Source organism: Chamaea fasciata, unplaced genomic scaffold (assembly GCF_029207755.1).
Source record: "Chamaea fasciata isolate MVZ Bird 193981 ecotype frontalis unplaced genomic scaffold, bChaFas1.0.hap1 SCAF_14, whole genome shotgun sequence".
In the NCBI taxonomy this organism is placed as follows: Eukaryota; Metazoa; Chordata; class Aves; order Passeriformes; family Sylviidae; genus Chamaea; species Chamaea fasciata.
The window spans coordinates 733,215-754,660 of record NW_027094099.1 but is presented as its reverse complement, the minus strand read 5'-3'; the positions used below and the strand labels follow the sequence as shown (position 1 = coordinate 754,660).

The 21,446-nt window shown below is 44.0% G+C and overlaps 1 protein-coding gene across 1 annotated transcript in view; it reads right to left on the bottom strand.

The window, feature by feature from the left end:
• UBE2Q2 (ubiquitin conjugating enzyme E2 Q2) overlaps positions 1 to 14,682 on the bottom strand; it is a 45,376-nt gene extending 30,694 nt beyond the window's left edge. The window contains exon 1 of the mRNA XM_066196133.1: positions 14,265 to 14,682. Coding sequence (XP_066052230.1) covers positions 14,265 to 14,450 — 186 coding nt within the window. The 5' untranslated portion in view covers positions 14,451 to 14,682. The remainder of the gene's footprint in view (positions 1 to 14,264) is intronic.
• Between the last annotated feature and the right edge of the window lie 6,764 nt (positions 14,683 to 21,446).

The following is a 21,446-nucleotide window of genomic DNA, read 5'->3' as shown; positions in this document are numbered from 1 at the left end:
CTTCTGTCTGAAGTGCTGAACCACATAAACAAAGCCGTACGATGAAAGGACATCAGCTTTGGCAAAACAGACTGACGCCATACTGCAGAGAAGTTCTACATACACAGGTCTAAAAGTCATACCTTTGGAAAACTGAAGCCTTTGCATAAACTTGTTTTTAATGAGCTCAATCCCCTCAAATTTATGGATAGTTTTTTTCTAAATCACAGCTAAAAACCTCTTAAAGACATACATGACATTCCCAGTATCTTTATGAAAAGATAAACTGCACACATCTTTCATCTTCACTTCAAAGCACACAATACACACTACACTATACTTGGCTTGCTCTTTCTATTTCTTGATGGAAACGCTGGTGTAATCTAAAGTCATGGTAGTAGTGTTTACCCTCCTGCCTTTCTCTTAACTTCATCAGCTGGACAGCAAAGTTTGGGTCTCAAGAACAGCTGGGTCAAACAAGTATTCAGGCAGTGGGGCCACAGTTAGCAGAGATGCCCTTGTGCTGTTTGCCCCACAAAGAGACCTTGGAATACCTGTTCTTGATGAACTAAGGCCTAACACCTCAAACACCTATCAAGAAAGTCCAGTGCTCAGCTTGCCAAGATTTATGGCTAAGGCAGGCTTACAGATGTGATTTAAACACCTTCTTCATTTACCCAACACAGTACTTGAGTGTATTTTCTCCTCAGTTTCACTTAATAGATTAACCACTACCTCTGTGGGAGAAACAAGGCTGAATTCCCCGTTGCCACAGAGCTTCTAAACTGTTATTTTTAGGAGCTAAACTTCATTAAAAGTATTTCTGGTTTAGTACAGATAACATTTCACTCATCTTTAATAACATGCAACCTAACTGTGAAGTCTTCTGCACTCGTGCAACCCTCTCACCTCAGGCCTTTCCCACTGCACACTGACCTGGATGTGCAGGGGGAACAACGCAAGGGAATCTACTAAACGTGACCCCACTGCCTGAACACTTATAGACCCAGCTGTTCTTGAGACCCAAACTTTGCTGTCCAGCTGATGAAGTTAAGAGAAAGGCAGGAGGGTAAACACTACTACCATGACTTTGGATTACACCAACATTCTCATCAAGAAATAGAAAGAGCAAGCAAAATCCCTTCCAAGATTCACCGAGCCATCTGTTTCTTAAAATCCTCAGACTCAACAGAATAAAAATATTCTCCGGATACAACCACATATACACCATCCTGCTAACAGGTATTTTGGGCCTTTTTTTTTAATCAAGCATTTTTTAAATTACGTTAGTCCAGACCTGTACAAGTCTATTAATTGCAAAAATTTCTAGAAGACCAACACGTGCTAGTCCTCCCTTCTAAATCATATCTGGAATCTGAAGACTGCTTGGAGTGGAACTCCACTCTTCCCTGTTTATATTCCTTTTTTTCTGACAACTTTATTTCTCCTTTCTCCACCTGAAGAATTTAAGGAACAACCCCACAGTTGGACATTCCTTATTGCAACCAGCATCTATTCCAGTCTGGGGGCCTACATAATCATCTTCTCCAAAATACCTGCAGCACACTTGTCATCATCCAGGGACACGACTGACAATGCAGATCTGAGGAACAAGCAATCCCACGAGGAGTTTAAATACATTGCAGCAGCTACTTGAACACGCTGTTGCCTCCTGCTCTGAGTGAGAATCCTTACTCATGGTTTACACTCACTCCATCCCGTGCCCTCCTGTAGGTGAGAAAACCTACAAGGACTCGATACTGCCTGGATTATTAGTGTGTAGCACACATGAATGACCATGTCCTAAAAGTTATTAACTATTAAACTTTTAGTCTGATCCGGCTTTTGAAACATGAATGGGAAGAATGCACTTCACAGAACGGCTCTTCTTTAACACTGCAAGCATATTTACTCAGCTGCGTCAGAAAATACTTGAAGTTTTAGATTTTTTGGAATATGACTATTTCATTGTACATTCCAACTTTCTCGCAACAGATGCTTAATATCAAAATACAAATTCAATCAAACTTCCATTTTGTTGCAATGCTTAATTCTTCACACTTACCAATAAATATATTAATTTAATTTAAAAACATAAATGGCATTAAGTTTCCTTAGACCTCCAAGTAATCCACATTTTTGGAACAGCTGATTTCCACGCGAATATGAGTCACAATATTTTGAAATACAGAATTCACACATGAACTTCAAACGTTCTGAACTTGAGATATAAAAAGGCTCATGAGTTTGCAATAACCACAGCAGGCAACTTAAAGCTAAGCTTGTGGTTTGTAAGGTCAAACAACTAAACTTCACATGAGCTAATTCTGTTGAGAAAATTAAGTCAGCTTTTTTTTTTCCCCTGTATCTGCATGCTATAAAAGGTAGATTTGAGCTGTCGTGTTGTGTAAGAAACACAGGCTTCTCAAAACCATTTCACGAGAGGAACCCTAAAAAAGCAGTTATTTTGCTATTAATTGTCAGCAGCTAGAAAGCCCCATTCCTGTGGGCCTTGCACTAGAGAGCTGCCACGCAGTGATTTTGTCTCAGCCGCACAGCTCTCGCCACATCCAGCCCCGGAGATGTTTTATGTAACTGCTGCTTTTTGCTGCTCTCCACAAGCAAAGGCAGCAGCTCCTGCCCAGAGGAAGGCTCTGGCCAGCGGTGTCCCTGGCCAGCGGTGACAGGACAGCGGTGACCTCACACCTCACCCGCAGCAGGACAAAGGCGGCCTGTTTACAGCAGCACAGACACAATCACAATTCACGGCATCATCACTTCCACAGACTCTTTGTATCAGCACCAGCACAGACTGGGAGCTTTGTCATCGCAAACACTTCGGTGACAGAATGCAGCAAAAGAATTTAGCCTGCTAATAAACACACGAAATACAAAGGGAATAAAGCCCTGCAGTCCTGCCACGGGAACAATTTCAAACAAACTCATTTAGGAAAACCACTGTGTCAGAAGATCACACACGGGACCTCACTGTTCAGGTATTCCATTACATCCTCTGTAAGAGCTCTACTTACATTTAACAATTTTGCTAAGCAAAGGAAAAAAAAAAAAAAGGCAGCAAAATGTGACAGAAGATTCTGGGAACACACACGTTAAGACAGCTTTTCCTAGGCAGGATCTGTCATCTAAGTATATCCTATCTAAGCTTTCTCATCCTTAACAATAAGGCCGTTTCCTTGCAATGTTATATAATCTTTATCCTGCTTTGTAAAGCCACAGTGACACAATTTTGACATCAGTAAGAGACTTTTAAACCAGACATTTCTAAGTTACTACAATACAGTTAGAATTTGCCAAATCAAAACAGAACATCTTGCTCTCACTCGTAACATTAGAACCACCTGTACCTGCAGTTTGCTACAATGCAAATGAATAATCATCTCTCCTTGTATGCAACTGAACCATTTTATCACAGCCGAATGGTAGCAAAACACATTTAAACACATGGCTACTGCACGATGATTTAAAATCACAATGACGTGGTGACAGTTCTTAATTTTCTTTAATTTCCCGATCACACTAGATGGAGAAAGTGTGGGGGTGGTTTCTTTTAAAAATCCTTAGCATACTGTCTGAACAAATTTCAACCATTTTTATTTCTTTTCCGTTTGTTAGTTTTTGCAAAATCCCTATCACAGACAGAACCTATTTCTATTTTTTTTATACTAGATAGACTAAAACTTAGCTACTTTTCCTAACTAGTCCTTCTAATATTCATTTTCTCAGACCCAAAATATTTCTTCACCCTGCTTTACTTACAAAAAGCAGAACATCAAACTCCCAGGTCTTTTAACCAGCTCAGATACTCTGAGAAGGCTGGAAAGAGACCACTCTTGCTCAGCCAAATCTCAGTAATGAAGTAAATCCTAATGGAACAAGACATCTCAGAGGTCTAATACAATCTTCTCAAGGAGAATACACTTGCACCTATAAACACGTGCCAAATAATTGACTTCAAATCACAGCCGGCTTTCCAACTTCGTCCATTTAATTAAACAGCAGAATCAGATCTTATATTAAGGGTCATATATACATCCTACCTGAACATTCAATAAATACTGAAGAACAAACAACAATTAGCTACACTTTAGTACACATTATTTGCAATTGTTAGTCAATCATTCACCACTTATTTTTCCACCTGTATCAAGCTGCCTTTGGAGGAAAAAAACCACAGAGTTAATATTAACAAAAATATCAGGATTCAGGAAGATATTCTTAAAGCTAAAGTTTAGCTTGGTGACCATAAAACACTAGTACTTACAGCTACTTAAAACAGCATTAGTTGTGATTACACAACTGACAGATTGTTTCCCATTATTAGAGGCCAAATTTTCCAAAGGCAGCTTAAGAAGCAGTAAGCATTTTCTGCCACTAGCAGCTCGAATGCCAGTGAAATCCACAGGCTTAAGAACCTTCAAAAGCCAGCAGATTGTCATCTGCCCTCTCAACCAATCCTTCATAATAATTAAGAAGGAAGAAAGCATGAAGAATTACTTTCATCGAAAGTAATCCAAATCAAACTATTTCCCAGAAACCTCCAGCTACTTAAATCCCCCCAATTTCTATTTTCAAACATTCAGACACCACCATTTGCTGTTGTATAGATCAAGTCATTGAACACTACAATACTCTAACATTTCCACTTTTAGATACGAAAAAAACCCGTCATTTTTTAAAAGAATCTAACATGTCAGTGATCCAGAGTTCTAAAAGATAAGTGTTTGCAACTGAGGGTTTATAATGAAGTTTAGTATTTGTGGTAGCAAGTAAGCAATGTGAATTTTAAACATCACTACCGAACAAGAGGAAAACTTTAACTTGCTCTTCCTCTTGAATTTTAAAGTCATCTATATTACATGCTATTAACTTGCCCGAAGGCGAGCCTGTAGAGCTTTACTTTTCTTCCATCCTCCCTAAAGCCTGACAGGCTCAGTTCAGTGAGAACACTTGTTACAAGTCCTGCACTCGGTAAGACAGCAAGTTCAGCTGTCTGCAATACACATCTCTCTCTACAACGTACAAAATCACTGCAATTCCACTCTCAAATTTAATGGCTGTATTGACAGCTACATCCCATACACGACAATCCCAGGCGAAGCATCATCCTTTGGTAGGATCCCTGGGATTGCCAAAGCTTAATCATCTTGCACCTTTGCAGGAAGAAGGTGAAAGAATCCCCTAATCCTGCTCTGTGTCAGTTGTGCTGATACGCTCGGTGCCGCAGAAGCCAAAACCTTCAGGAGCACATTAAATCAACACAGCTCGCAGTCGGCCTCTCCCACACACTCTCCAGGGAAGGAGGCAAGTGTAGCAGAGTACCTTGCTGTAGAATTGTTCACATCATTAAGCACAGCCATGCTAGAGAAGGCAGGGTCAAAGGTTTGTGCCTTGTGGAGCAGAAAGACCATAACAAACCACAACTCTATAGATGCCAGTAAAATTCACTCTACAACCACAAATTGTCCCAAACAAAAACACACTTCTCTGTAAAAACAAGTTCTACCAACTGCAGCAGGCTACCACAAAAGTGCCCAGGAGGAAATGTTTGCTGCGAGTACACAGAACGGTTCTGGGGATCCCTTTGGTCTTCACGAGGCCCTTCTGAGAGCAAAGGCACTGCCCTGCTGTCACATCAGGTGCCACAGGCACGCGTGGTGCTCTGACACTGCCCTTCTCCAGCTGCCTTCTGCACGAGTGCACAGGAACCACAGCACAGCTCTGAATCAGCTGAAAGCTTAGATCATGGGACACTTTGCAATACACACATTCAGCAGCATCTCTAAGTGCCAATCTTCAATGACAGCAACCACAGAACCAATGAATTTCAACCGGGACAGTATTTCAGTGGCAATGCACTTGGGTACAAATCATTCCAAAATCCAAGCAGTTAGTGATCTGCACCTCCATGTGCACTAATACAGTAGTTCAACCCAAGCCCACAGAAATCTCTTGCAGTTATTATGGAATCTTTAACTTCCTAAATTTTCTATTCACCCAAGACAGAAAGTAACATTCCGAGAAAAAAAAAAAAAAATCCTGAACACTTAAGCAACTTCTGCTTCCAAACAGGCACATACAAGAGGCCAATAACTTCAAGGTTTGTGGAATAATTTAAGATACTTCAGTGTTTTACTTCCATATCTCTCTGTCCAGGGACACACATCTCTCACTGCCCAAAACAACACTACCTGATAAGAAGCCAAAACACCTACAACCAGAGTAGCAAAGGCACAGAATATCACTTCAAATGGTCACAAAAGTGAATGCAAATGTGGCATTATAATTCTTACATTTCTCGTGGCCAAGTTTTTGTGGCCAGTTGCTCTTCAAATTACTTCATCTATGCAAAATGTCCCAACTGCCAATTCCCATACACGAAATTGCACATAACCCTGGGAAAAACAGGTTTATCAGATTCTCTTATCAGTTGCCACAACCCCATTCTCTCCATACCAAGCAAAAGGCAGGAGGCTACTTGTCCAGTGGAACAAAACTACAGGTTTAAAACACTAATTTGGAGTATAAAAGGAAAAAAAATGCACTTTTCTGATAAAATGCAGTTCACTGTTCATCTCTGTGAAGTAGCATTTTACTCTCCATATCATCATAATGCAGCATGTAACCTCGCCACTCAAGGAAATTCAAGGAAAAAACCAAACTCTGAACACTTTTGTCCACACCCAAACTAAAAATCCACCAAATGTTACTGAACTGCTGCTCAAACACAACTCAATACTACGGGACTGCATTAACAGCATTGCAAGTCAGCTGTTCTGAAGCAGCATGCAGTCTCTGAAAATGTCAGCTATGGTGGAGGGCCAACCTAAGGGAGCTAAGGAACATTGTTTAACTTTATTTGTTGCTGTTAACATTGGCACAGCATTTTCCACACTCAAACCTGAGCAAAGCACACAGCATTGCTGAAGACTAAATTTTGGGAACATGGCTGTAGACCTGAGACGACGTCCAGGTTTTTATTACAGCACCTCCCAGCAGCAGGATCAAGCTACCCTGCTCCTCACACACAAAAACCCACTGTGTGCTTACACCCTCAGCTTGCCAGTTGTCAGAGGCTGGTTGTTTGGGAGCCCTCAGACACAAGAGGTTCTCTTTAATGCACACATTGCACATGCACTTGAGCTGGCAGTGCTTTACCTAAGAGCAGCTACATGCATGGGCTCAAGAGAAAGCTATTTTGCAAATCTGATTCTGCAATACTCTCTTTACCACCAGCACAGAATCTGATGTGTCCAAATTCCTTCAGGAGGTCTGGTTACTTGAAACAAATTATCAACTCATTGCAGTCATCAAGAGTCATTAACTACCTACTTCTCAACTACACAGGCCAGTTATCATCAACAAGAGTGTCACAAAGCCAGAGTAACAAGAAATGGCTCCTAGTATGGCTAGAACAGAAGAACTGGTTATAACTAAGTGGTGACAAATCCCTCTCTCACCAACTTAGCTCCAGGAAGTTTCCTTGCAGACCTACTTTCAACTTTATCACTTACACAGTTACTCCACAGTATGCAAAGTCTGACATCACCTCTGCTGTCACCCAAAAGATCCAGGCTTCCCCTTCTTCCTCAAACTTCAGGAATTTACATCTTTCATGTGTTCAAATCACTCAGCATCCCCTTCTATCTGTGCCCTTTCCCCTCACTGAGAGCAATCTTCCTTTTTTCCACCTTTTCCCTTTGCAAACTCGCTGTAGTCCAGACACACCTGCAGGTAGAAGTATTTCTCATTCTCACCCATGGCTGAGAGAGGTCCTGCTGCTCTTTACACCTGAGAGCATTCTGGCCACCACTCACTAGGCTCCCAAGCTCTCCCCTCACAGTAACACGTACACAGCTGCCCTGGCGCTGCTCAGCCATAGGCCTTCGGATTAGAGCCATTTGGATGGAACTTTGTCCCCCACATGCAAAATTTCAGTACCATGGAGTTTAACCAGTGTTTACCATTAATAAGTTAAATACCACAACTCTTACCACAGTTATTTCCTACTTCAAAAATTCAAGGAAGCCTGTGGTATCTTGAACACCACTGCTCAGGAACACTTTGATTTTTTTTCTAATGCCACTATACAAGTTCTAACAGAGCTTATGCTCCTGCCTTCCTGAATACACACTGAAGAACCTACTGCAAGATATCCAAAAGCATTGAATTCTTTTGCTCCAAGGGGGCAAAAGATTATGAAGTCTGAGAGAAAGAGAACACAGTTCATATTAAACCTTCAGAAATCATGTCTTAGCTGCTCTACAGTACTTAGTACACCAAGATGTCTAGTAAGCAAGAGAAAAAGAAAAAAAATCCCCAACACGTAAGGTCATTATTTTCATACCACGCTGAGAGATTACAGCTGGACACAAGACATACAGTAACTGATATGCCTGATTCCACCAGAGAGCAACTGAGAACTATTGTGATCATATTAGCCTTAAGTATCCTGCATACAGGCAGACTGAAGACCTAAATGCTAAATAGCACCTTCTTACTACAGCCAGTCATTTAATTTTCCAGTTGTCTTCCAGGAGCTGGTGAAAAGTCATTTTTGCTTCTCCTACATAGCTTGTAGCTGAAGAAACACAGTAGAACACATAGTAAATCATCAACTGTCATGTCTCTTAAGAACAGAATATTACCATTTAAAGGAAAAAAACAAAAACCTAATCCTCCAGCCAGGAATTCAGGCATTTACAACCTTTCCAAATTACATAAAGGCAAACAACCTGACAGTAGTGAACAGCAGTCCACACTGAGCCATAACTAAAAGAGTAGTCATTTCTGTTCATCAACTTCTACAAAAATTTGTTCCTATCAAGAAATTTCACCTCCTTTTTGTCTTTCCTAATAATAATACTACTATTTAGAGAACTGTCTCCATCTCTGCATCTTGCAGTCTCCAGGAAAGAGTCAAGATTTTTCAAGTAAACGAACTCCTCGTGGTTAAGTGTGGTCCAGCTGTCACTGTAACAGGACAAGCCCTGGTGGAGGCCCAGGTGCCACCCCAGGCCCTGCACCAGGAGAGGTCAGTCCCAGGGGCCACCCAGGGCTCTGCCAGCAGCTCTGTCAGCACTGCTGGATCCAGAGCTCCCACTCAGTGAGACGGGACAGCTGTTTTTGCAGCTAAACCAGACTGGGAAATGGTCCAGATCAACAAGAACTCAGGAAGAATTTTTACATGCCAGCCAGGTCCTCAATGCAGCAAACAATGTCAGCCACCTCACAAGGCACATAGCCTCTGCTGGTGTGCAATAAACAGCACTATTCCAGAGTGCTTGGGACACCATCACACTTTATTCTTACTAACAGCAATCTTCAATACATGTTGAGGATATCAACAAGGCATCAGTACACAAGACCCCCTGAACAGCTCACAGGAGGAAGGATGCTGAGTAAAAAGAATGCAGTTCTTTCCACAAAACTCCTTTAATTATCCAAGTGCACAGAGAGTTCTTTCAAGGACCACAACAATCCCCGTTCTGAGGTTACTGTATCATCAACTCACATGAGCAACCCCCTGGAAATGAGCACAATTTACTGTACATTGAGACCTCAACATATGCCAGCGTTTCTATTTGAAGTCCACCACTGTGGCTTTCCAGGATATTTTAGGAGCACTTCATACTTTGTAGGGAGAACAGAACCATCTTTAAAGTCCCCAAGTACTGGTACCAGCCTTTCACACATCACACAACCAGACTGTGGTGGCAGAAAGGTCTTGTCTTCCAGACACAAAAGATTCCTCCTACTCCTTTTTGTGATATTCTTTTTCCAATTACAGTTTTGACATAAAAAGAGAAATTAATACTCTCACTACCCTTTGAGTAATTTTTTTGTTAGCTTAATTTTGGTTTGCTAAATATAACAATACTAAACTTGGTCAATTTCTATTGCACGTTATGTTTGATAATAGTTGCATAAATGCCTTTTTTAAAATCATCAAGTATATCTAACCCTAGCTAAAAAGTACATATTATCAAGATGAAGCTGTGTATGCTTTTATACAGTCCCCCATACGCTGTGAGACAAAGATCTCAACCTCACTACAGAATGTCTAATGATGTACAAAAAAATAAATCCGTGGCTGTAACTTAATGCCTCATCCATCATGTGGTTAGTTCTCTGTACAAGTAAATAACCTTTAAAAAAGGCTACCAGCTGCCTAGGCATTAGCTAAGAGTGAGTTCAATATGAAAATCCTATGCCTTTGAAGAACTGTCCCAGGTTCCAGTACACTCACTCTCTGTATATACCCAACTTGCCAAAAGCTTCACAAGTAACCTCTTTTCATCCATTCTGGTTTTAAGGAAAAATAAAGTCTTCTCCCAACAACTGCAGTTATCTGTAGGCAGGAACTTTTTCAAGTCTTTCATAGCAACTTCTAACTCCAATTTGGCAGCCGGGTATTTTTCAGCGGAAGCAGAGGATGCTTTTTTCCAACAGAGAAGCAGGAGTTTACTGAGTCAGCCACATCACCTGAACTGAACTGCTCAAGTATGAAGGATACCACTGCACATCACAGCCCTGTATCTGCTTAGGGGAAACCTGCTCCCACTCGGAATTGGCACAAACGCCCATTCTACCTGCAAGGGTCACTTGAGGATACAGAATTTCAAAAGGAATTTTGCGTATGGGTGAGGAGAGGGTAATGTCCAGTTTCTCTTTGAGGAGATGACATAAAAAATCCAAAACGTTTGACAGCAATCCAAATTAGTCCTTTTCCTTGAAATAACACGGAAAGGACTTCAGGGCAGAATACTTCTAACACACCCTTTGCAGTAACTATGGCCTAAGTCTGATAAGGCACCAAATGGAAACCAGAGACTCTATTGAAGGGCACTTACCTGAAGCCATAATCAATAAACATGCTCCTCTAAGCCAGGCCATAGGCTTGATACTATTTCAAAACACGTGAGGAACACGACAAAGTTTATTGAACTTGATCAACTGGAGTAGTGCTGTTAACTAAAAAGAAAGCCTGAGAAAAACAGAAATAAAACCCCAAATGGAGACACCGCTGCTGGCATAACAAAATGGGAATGTGAAGGTACACAGCCTGAACAAGTTCAATAACTGTCTAAGACAGTTCTCAGGAATAAGCAGCAACGTTTCAGACAGGGGTGACTCCACCCTGAAGTGCCTCTTTTAAACTAATCTGATTAACCATGTAAGCTCTAATACAGGTCACTACCAGAAATAGTGAAGGACAGACTTAGACAAAGCTTGGCTGCCACTCTATAAATAGAAGAGCTATCAAGTAAAACGTATCTTTCTTTAACTGCAAGCAGTGTTCACTATCACAGGTACAGCATCCCTGAGATGCTACAGCCAATACTGAACTTTGAGAGTTCTACAAACTTATACCACAGAGACAATTAGCAAATAATCTCAGTGAGAAATGCCAGTCACGGACTTCTCAAACTGTGAATTTTAGTCTAGAAAACTTGTGGAGACCTACACAGTTCCTAAGCATATTTGCTCCCTCACCTCTCCAGAGGAGTACTTCCTCTTCCCTCTAGGCTGGAGAGAAAAAAAGGTTTGTTGGGAACATTAGAGCCAACTTAGTTACCAGATCTCTTTTTAGCTACTGAAAGCTTCCTTCCCTACCGGATATTTCTCCATCCCATAACCTCAGCATCTCCATACACTGCTAGACAGCTGTAAAGTACTGAGGTATGCTAACAGAACCACACAAAGAAAAGAAGTGGTGATTGAGCCCTGTGCTTACTCTTCCCCCTGAACAGGATTCTTGAACATCCAGCCACAACCCACCATACCCTGTTACTCCTCCCTGAGTAAAGGAAATACCCTGGCTGGATCAGTACAGTAGGGGTTAAACTGGCTGGAAGAAGCAAACAGCTAAAATTGCATATTTGCCCTGCAAATCCAGAATGCTAAGACAGCAGGTTCTGATGCAGAGTCTCCCCAGAAAAACATACTGACCAACAACTTTACAGCCTTATCAGTCTCTGCATGCCACTATTGCTATCTGAAGTTCTAGTTCCCCCAGTACCTGCAGAGCCACTGAAGCACAGTAAACAAGACTTAGGATCTTCTAGTTTACAGTATCCACAAAACAACCCAAAAGGTATCTGCAGACAATCAGGAGTTAGGGCCAAGAGACTCCATTCAGTGGGAACAGGGAGAGAAAAAATCACTTTAGTGCCACTTAAGCGTTCTAAAATGTGTGTCAAAGAACTAGGACAGAAGCCCAGAGATGAGCTTTCTCTTCTTGGCTCCATCACTTGCGGCTCATTTGTTTCAAGGGAGCCACCTCTCTATCTCAGGGTGCCCTATCCCATTTATTTTTAAGAGACGGGGAAAATAGTCACCTGCCTCGAAGAGCAAAAAATTAGTCAACACTGGAAAACACCAAGCTGCCCACAGACAACCATAAGCAGAACTTTCAAGAAACTCAAGACACAGTCTTTCATCAAACGAGAAGTCTCAGCTCTGAGGTTTCAAACAGCACTTTTCCTGCTCTTTTTGCAAGTCCAAACGCCACAAGTCTAATGGCATGTGACCTTTGGGGCAAGTGACTGTAACAGCAGATTGCAGACAGTGTTTCCTTATTAACACAAACACGACAACAGTGACCTAAGTGGTTTCTTGCTTGCTCAGACACACCTCAACCAAAGGGCTACAGCTAAGGGGGCGTATTTCCTCACAGTAAGAATTACTACCAAAAGCAGCTACAATGAAAGTAGTCTGAGAAGTAGATAAACGCCACAGCACAAATCCTGGGCACAACAACGTCAGGTCTTACAGCTGCTGGCTTACCTGTTAGCTGTGACTTGACAAAGAAGAAATAACCCATCAAATTCAACTGGCAACTGAGAGTGCACAATCATGATTTTCTTGTTTAGAGCAAGGCTTATGAAATAGATCGTGTTGTGCGGAAACAAAAAGCCGAATTTCTCTGCAATCGAACACTCTCTACTGAATAAAACGTATTTATAGGAAGTCACACAATCCACCATTTGATGGGTCATGTCTGGAAACAAGAACACCAACACATCTCGCCTTTTAACAATAAAACCCCAAAATCTTACGTGTTACAAGTATCCAAGTAAAACAAAGACTCGTCCCATGACCCCAGAAGCAACTTATCATAACAGTTAGCTATGAAATCTGAACGATCCACTAAACAATTCACCTTTAATTTAATAAAGTTACTTTAAGGCAAGAGAGGATCTGGTCATGATTATTATCACTTGTCTGGTTTGCATACACAGATTTTCATCCATCAGTACTGACACATTCACACTTACATGAATGTTTTGACCACCACGGTGTTTGAAGCTTTCATACAAAGACCAAAAAAAGCAGCAGAATTTATCTTCCTTAAACACAAACGTGCTATCTTCACCTGAAGTTTTTCAACACGTCACTGTTCAGCTGAATCTTGACAAGGCATTTAAATTCACTTATAACTGCAACCAACCCAACAAAAATGAACCTGCAGCACTCTCCAGTAGATGAGCCACAGATGCCAATATATTCAGATCCTTCGGCAAGTTTAGGCCCTAAACTTCTAAAGAACCAGAGGATTGTTACCATGTCACACAACACGACGTTTTATACAGCTTCCCTTCCCTCGTTGAAAAAAATACTTAGCCAAACGAATTTAAGGGAAAAAAAAACCCCACAGAAAGGAGAACCTTGCAAACCCTCGGCAGGCGGCAGACCCTCAGTTGGGACAGGGCTGCTCGCAGCGCCTGACAAGTTTAAAGGCACCGCTACGATAAAACGGCCCTGGGGCAGCCGAGCCGGGGCTCTGTGTCACCCCTCACGCCGGCGACGGTGCCAAGTTTGCCGTGGCCGCGGCCCCTGGGGGAGGCTGGGCCCGCCCCAGGCCGCGGCGTGTGGCGCACTCGGCAAAGCGCCCGCCCGCTCCGGCTCCGGCTCCGGCTCCGCACCGCCCGCGGCCCGGGCCCCTCAGCCGCCCCCGCCCCGGGGCTCCGGCCCGCTGCCCCGGGCCCGGCCGCCCTTTGTTCCGGCCCCGAAGCGGCGGCCCCGGCCCGCGCCCTTCCCCCGCGGGAGAGCCCGGGAGGAGCCCCGGCCGCGCAGGAGGAGAGGCCGGGGCCGCCCGGGCCCCGTAACTTTTGTTCCGGCGGCGGCGGCGGGGAGGGCGCCCGGAGCCCCCGGGGAGCGGCCCCCCGCGCTGAGTCACCCCGGCGGGGCTGCGCCCCCTCCCCGCGCCCCGCGGACAATGGCGAGGCCGGGCCCCGCGCTCCCCGCCCCGCGCGGCCCCGCACCGTGATGTTGCAGTGGATGGTGAGCGGCGGCGGCGGCTGCGGGCCGGAGCCCGGCGGCGGCGGCAGGAGCACGAACTGGCAGTGGAGCTCGTCCAGCTTCCAGGAGACGATGCGGAAGCGCTCGTGGTCCTTGTCGAAGATGGACTCGAGGAACTTCAGCTCGGCCTTGAGCCCTGACACCGACATCCTGGCCTCATCTCCGGGCCCGGGCCTGCGCTGCCGCCGCCTCCCTCCGACTCAGCCGGCCCGACCCTGGCCCCGGCCGCGCCTGCGGGGCGGAAGATGGCGGGGCCGGGGCAGCCCCAGCCGACGGGGCACGGCGGAGCTCCCTTTGTACCGGCCTCCTGCGCCCGCTCGCTCGCTTAAAAGGGCAACAGCGCAGTCCGCTCCCGTTCCCTTCCTCCCCGGCGGGCCGGGCCAGCCGCGCCAACCGCCCCGCCCTCGCCCTGCCCTCCTCCCGATAGCCCGGCCCCGCGCCCGGGACACGCGCACCGGGGCGGCCCGCGCCCCGCTCCGCCCCCGCCGGCCACGGCCGCGCTGACCCGCCGCCCGCCCGCGCCGCTGTCGCCGCTCACCCGGGCTGCTCCTCCTCGCCCGCCGCTCGGCCCTGCGGAGGGGCACGCCGTGTGCCTTCCTCACCGCGCCGCTGTTTTGCTGAGAAAAAAACCCTGCAGCTTTGGGTTTGCGCTTGTCGTCTCGGGCTCCTGTCGGTCCTTCGGTATTCCCCGGGGGTCAGTCGGCTTAAGCCAGGAATTCCTGTCCTGATATTTCTGGCGGATCCATATACATGAAATTTGGTGTCAGTCGCTGGAGGCTGGAAATCAGCAACGCAGAGGCCAAGAAAAAAAAAATGCTACTACTCTGTTTGAACTCCCCTGTAATTGTTTGTGCAACATTTTATCCCCAGAAAAAGCATCACGATCCATGAAAGCATCGCTAGTGACGTGAACACACTACAGAGATCAAGAGGCGCTGCCCCTTCCTGACAGTGGAAATACCATCTCTGCACCTTTATTTGTGCCTTCCCATCTTGGTTTTGCATATAGGCAGTTGTCAGTTCTTTGGGAACATGGAGCAGCTCTCACGTGACATAAAGTTTATACAAGCAATGTTGTTGCACCGTGTCCTTCATGTTTCCCAACCAGCTATTAATTAATGCAGTACACACAGTAAACCTGGAACAGAGAATTGCCTTTTATTTTTTTTTTTAATTGATATTTTACATAAATCTTTAATTCCAGACAAACTGGCAGCACTTCACAAACCACAAGCTGAATCTTGTCAAGTGGTGAGAACTCTAATCTTGATCCAGAAAACCAGTAAAACACATGCGAAATTCCAAGCATATGGAAGTCTTACAGATCTGTGGGCTTGAAATTCCTATCCTTCCAGCAAAGAGAGCTGCAAAGAACACGCTTTGCTACAAAAGAACTCAGGAAGGATTGACACTGGTTAAATACTCTGAATGAAAGACTCCAGAAGGTCCACAGGATTTTTTAGCCGTCATTTGAAAGACTCAGGTTATACAGCGTGTGCAACTCAGCTCTCCTAGACAGACTGAACTATTGCTTATATTGTACAGCCTGCAAAGTGAAGCCAGGGTGGATATAACTGTTGTGTGTCAATGCATCAACAGGCAGGGAAAAGAACTTTGAGAGATAAGGGATGATTTAAGTATAAGGGCAATCTAGCTATAGATAAGCAGCAGTAAATGACTATACCTATTAGAAAAGGGAGGACCTGGAAGAGCCTCCCAGTGGGAACCCCAGAGCCAAAACCAAACAAAGCAGACTTTGTCAGGTGCTGCATGGTGTGATGCATGAAACAGCATCACAGAGGAATGAATTTGGTGACTCAGCCCAATTTCCCTCGTACGATAGGATTTTGGCCTGGAACGCCTCACTGCAGCAGTTAGGTGAGTAGGCTTAGCAAGTTCAAGCAGCACCTTCTGTCATACTTTACCAGAGCTGCCTCTGCCACTACCTCTGCTCTCCCTTCCTCCTTGTCTTCCCATCTACCTTCCCTCTCCTCTGCCTCTCCACTGACTATGACACCACACTTTTTTTGGCAGCTGCACTGCTGAGATGTGTGGATGTGCTGGCTGAGAGGACATCTCGCCTGCAGTAGCTGGTGGAAGGCATGGGAAGCTCTCTTAGACACCCACTAATCCAAATGCCACACCGTCTGCTGAGCACCTGGCAGGCCAAACAAATTGTTTAACTGGCCAAGTGTGTTCTGCAAACCTGCTTTAGAACTTTCCCCGGCTCCTTCAGTCCGCCTTTTTGTTGCAGGCTTCAAGAGGTAACATTCAGCTGCACAGCCACCACTCCTCTGAATTTTCCTGCCCTTCTCAGTGTTTAGTAGGCATTGTGCAAGCTGCGAATTGGTTTCTGTGATAAGACCTTCAGAACACATTGGGTCTGTCTCCTTTCCTGGAATTCCGAGACTGCTTCAGAGGTGTAAAAAGCTGTTTGACATGTCTGACTCATTCCTGTTTCTTTCTTCAGGACTTGCCATGGGACATGGACATGAATCTCATGTTGGTCACAAGATGATTCAGGAAAGCCCAGAGTCTCCCAAAAACCAAAGTTACTGTACACAGGGCAGGGCCTGACATCTCCGGTTAATAAAGATAATGAATCTTGGTACAACCTCTCAGGAGCACTCTATCAGATCCCAGTAGTTACAGTTGCTCTTAAGTTCCTTGATCTATACTGCCTGTAAGCACCATTTTTTCCTAAATTGCATGCACATCTTCAACATCATGATTACCTCTCTCTGTCGTACAACTAGGTTACCTCTCCCAGGGGCTGAACTTTGCTCAAAGCCCTGTTTTGAAGATAACATACCTTCATAACCTTCTTTGTTTCTTTTTTTCTCCTTTTTATTTAAATATAGGAAATTTTTGTAAATTTCTCTCAGAAAAACCCCAGCAGATTGCTCATTGCATTCTTGAGTAGAACAAGGACAAAAACAGTTTAGACCAAAGTTGTCTTTCCCCTTAGCATTTACTGCCAGCCCCGTTTCCAACAGATCAGATAGGCATGTCCCTGGCAAGACACAAGGCCGGCAGCAAGGGGCAAAGGGAAGGAAAGATGAGTCCAGGATGAGCCACTAAGAAGGAAATTAAGTAAAATTTGGGATGAATAGGCTTTGATTTCATCAAAGCAGTAGTTGTCTGGGGCTTAAAGAAAGGATATTCCAGAGCACAGATGAATTTCTGTTTGTATTTGTCCTCTTCTCTCTGTGAATGCCTTTTCCAGGTCTGCTGTATTTCCAACTTTACCCCTGAATGAAATTCCTGTACATTCAGTTGAGTGTGCCCAGCAAAGGATTGATTTGTTTCTCTGAGTGTAGTTTATAGTTTTGTTTTTTGACCTCACTTCTCCCATTTACAGCCTGGCACTTAGAAAGGGTCTTTCTGTTTAATTCTGATGTCACTTTCCCAAAAGAAATGTCAGGCACCAAAAAGGAACTGCCATTTCAGAAATAGGGAAGGCCCAGATCTCTTGTAACCCTGAACCTCAGCAGACAGAGAAAGTAAAGGATAAAGTTACTGAGATGGGAGGAAGTGTAAATTGATTTTACTGATGGATGATGCTGTTTGATAATAGCTGATCCCCAGGTAGACTCCTAAACTTTTTCACAGATAGCAGCAGAACCTGAAACTAGAAAAGACAAATAATACCTGACACCTATAAAGAGAAGGACAAGAGAGGGACCTTACCTGAAACTGTTGACAGAGGCAGAAAGAGTCAAGAGGATCCTTCTTTGCCAAGATACAAGTCAAGCTGTCCTGCTTTCCAAAGCCAGGCTTTCACATCATTCTGAGCTCACAGCACCAGTGTCATTGCTTCAATAATGAAGTCACCTTCAATGCGTTAGGAAAAAAAAACATGTATCAATGCATGAAAGGTGACGAAATGGCTGGTTTCAAGAAGCATCATGTGCAGTGGGTGAGGGATTGATTAGTCCCTCAGACACCAATCTCACTTTTGAAGGCTTTTAACAGTTAAGGAGTGGCATTACAAAGCCAATCTATCCTTGAGCAGCTTGGGACAGAGAGAGATACTGTTGCCCCGATGTCCAGTGACAGGTGTCAAGGAGATGTCTGCAGGCACTCCTGTACCATGGCCATGAACTTAACATCAAAAAAAACCCAAGTTGCATGATTTTACCCAGGATGGTCAGAGTAGTTTTCAACTCCAGTTCTTCTGAGTCCACCCCTGTGGCTGTCAGCAATTAAGTCACTTAGGTCCTTTCTTTGGAGCGCTTTGGCTCATTCACTGAGGAGTGTCAGTAATCCTGTGGAGGAAACGTGTTGGTGGAGACCGTATTACTGTTTGTGGATTTGTAGTTCCGGCTGTACTTACATCTATGGCTGAACAGTGGGTATTTCTGAACTGTCAGAAGCTGGATGGTGTCTGCTGCAAAGCAAGGTCATATGTTCTATATGAAAGTTGGGAGAATTAATTTATTAGAAGAAAGGTGCCCCAGAAAAGCCAAGCCATGCTAATCATAGTCTTGCAATGATGCAGATGAGGATTAAAATCCACTATATGAACACACCAGAAACCAAACTCCTTGTGCATACAGTGAGGGAACACATCTAGTTCTCGCCTTAATGGCTCACACAGCTTCCTGAAAACAGATGAAAAGCACATCTCTGAAAGGAATAAGGAGCCATGCAGCCACATCTGGGGCATTCCATTTGATAAAATAAATGAACAAGCTAGAGAAAAAAAGGAAAATGTGATATCGTTTTTCCAAACCCAGCTGGGTGAGGGAAGAGGTAGTTGCACAGAACTGTTCAGAGTAAAGCAACACACCTTCCCTGCACTCCCTAGCACTTGCACCCTTCCCATGGGATCCACAGACTCATAAGCCTTACAGGGCTCAGCAAGCTTATCTTCCCTTGCCATCACAGATGCTTTAAAGCGATGTTCAGGAGCAGAGGTCAGATGCCAGGCTCAGTCCTGCTAAATACATTTCTGCCTGGAGTGGGAGGCAGGGGAATGGGCAGACCCCCAGCCCAAGTGCTCCCAGGGCTGAGATGCAATTAGCCACAGCTGAATACTCAGCTCCTCCATCTCCCTGTTGATTTCCTATTTTGATAGGCAGTGCAATAGTTAACTTTGTCTATATTTAAAATATCAGCACAGGCCATCTGAGTAGGCAGACACTGAGGTGAGCTGGGCAGGTCAGTGTTATTGCTTCAGATTCTGCAACCACATCACTTAGCACAGAAAAGACAGATCAAATGCATCTCAGCAATCCTACTACCCATGGCTTCTCATTTACTTTAATCTCTTTTTGTAGGTAAGTTTAGGTTTTGGAGAAGAGAGAGGTGCCTGGGACAGTACTGTCCCTGTTCAAACCCTCCACAGACTCAAGCACTGCACAGACACTGACCTTACCGGTGTCACACCAAACCAGGCCCAGGATGCAGCCTCATTTGATATCTGGGGAAGGTCAGACTGCGGAGCTAAGCAGGTGGTTTTCAATCATTTGCTGATTTGGAAATCACAAGTGTCCTCAGGCCACAAGATCTATCAAGCCCCAGTATGAGATTTTTTTTTTTTACATGAACTGCATCTCCTAAATTTTAAATATCAAATGCACAAAACTGCATCTTCTAAATTTTAAATCTCAAATGTACAAAATTGAGTTTGGTAGATACAGCACTGAAAAAAAAAAAAAGGCAGTGAAGTATATCTGGAAAACGAACCCACATACCTTTATTGGTGAAAAAAGTATGGAAAATATAAGTTTGTGGGTTTTTTATTTTGTTTGGGGTTTTTTTTGTTTGTTTGTTTTTTGTGTTTGTTTTTTTTTTTTTTTTTCCCCCACTGTAAAGCTGACTTGAAGTCATCTTTCCTCAGAACGATTGAGAAAAAGTCACAGATGGCATCAGTCTCAGAATCAAATGCAGGACCAAAACTCAGAAAAAGAATGATCATAGCAGTTTCTGTAAATGTGACTCTTTTCCTGCTAGAAACAAATTCTAAGCACAGAAAGCTGCTGAAACAAATGAAGGATAACAGACTCAAGCAGTTATATGTGCCCTGGAGTTTATAAGGAAGGGAACTTCCATGTAGACTTACAATATCAGTGAGTAAAAGGAAAATAACAGAACCAACATACTTGGCTTTAAACAAACATTTGGAAGACTGAATCACAGAATTCTGAATACAACTAATTCACATCTCTTTTGCCACAATAGCACCCACATAATTTGAGAATTGTCTTAAGAATTGTGAATAAGGAATAAAAATAGCAAATTACCGAGCAGGAAAAGGTACTTAATGAGTTTAAAATGGATCATGGTAGTGCTGTGTTAGAGTTCAGACCAAGACTTTCACTGTGATTTAGAAGAGACTGTCATTGATGGAATTATCAGATGACATAGGGAGACATTTTGAATAGCAATGAGGACAAGAAAATAATTCCAAGAGGTGCTGAAAAATCAATTAAAAAATCAAGTCCTTGATCCATAAAGCTGCAAACCTAGTGATTCCTGCTCTCCTACAGATTGTATTTTTATATCACCATCACACTGGATCTCACTTGGGCTCATTCTATAACCCCCTCCGCCCCCTTCCCAGCTCCTTCCCATGCCTCCACACTTCTTCCTTTCCACCCACAGTCACCACCTGTTTTGGCTAGGGGAGGCAGAGCAGATGCAGTCGCTGGTTTCAGATTCTACTCTGCTTGGTAAATTCTATTGTGTTCTTCACCGAGAACACTGTAACTGTGATCTTGGCAGAAAATTATCAAAAACCACAGCAGAGTGTGGGACTTGGAGAACAGATTTCTGATGTGAGGCTTAATAGCATTAAACACCAGAACTAGATTCTCTGATGCAGCCGATGTCCATTAGGTTACTCCTTTACACACCCCGATCCTAGCCCTGGCTTGCACTCGCTTTAGCTCCAGGCACGACTGAGCAACCTCAGAACAACACCTGTGTGACACCTGCAAGAATGTGGTATGGCAATGTACTCATCAAGGTGATTTTGTTTCTAGACAAGAGTCTTAACTTGTCCCCTCTCTGGCTGAGACAAATCTGGAAGATTTATCTGGCTTGAGGAACCAGTCTCATGTAAACAGTTTTAACTAGGGAATAGTCAAAAAGGGATACACTGTCTTCCCACAGGGACAGGGGGAGAGGAACAAGGTTGG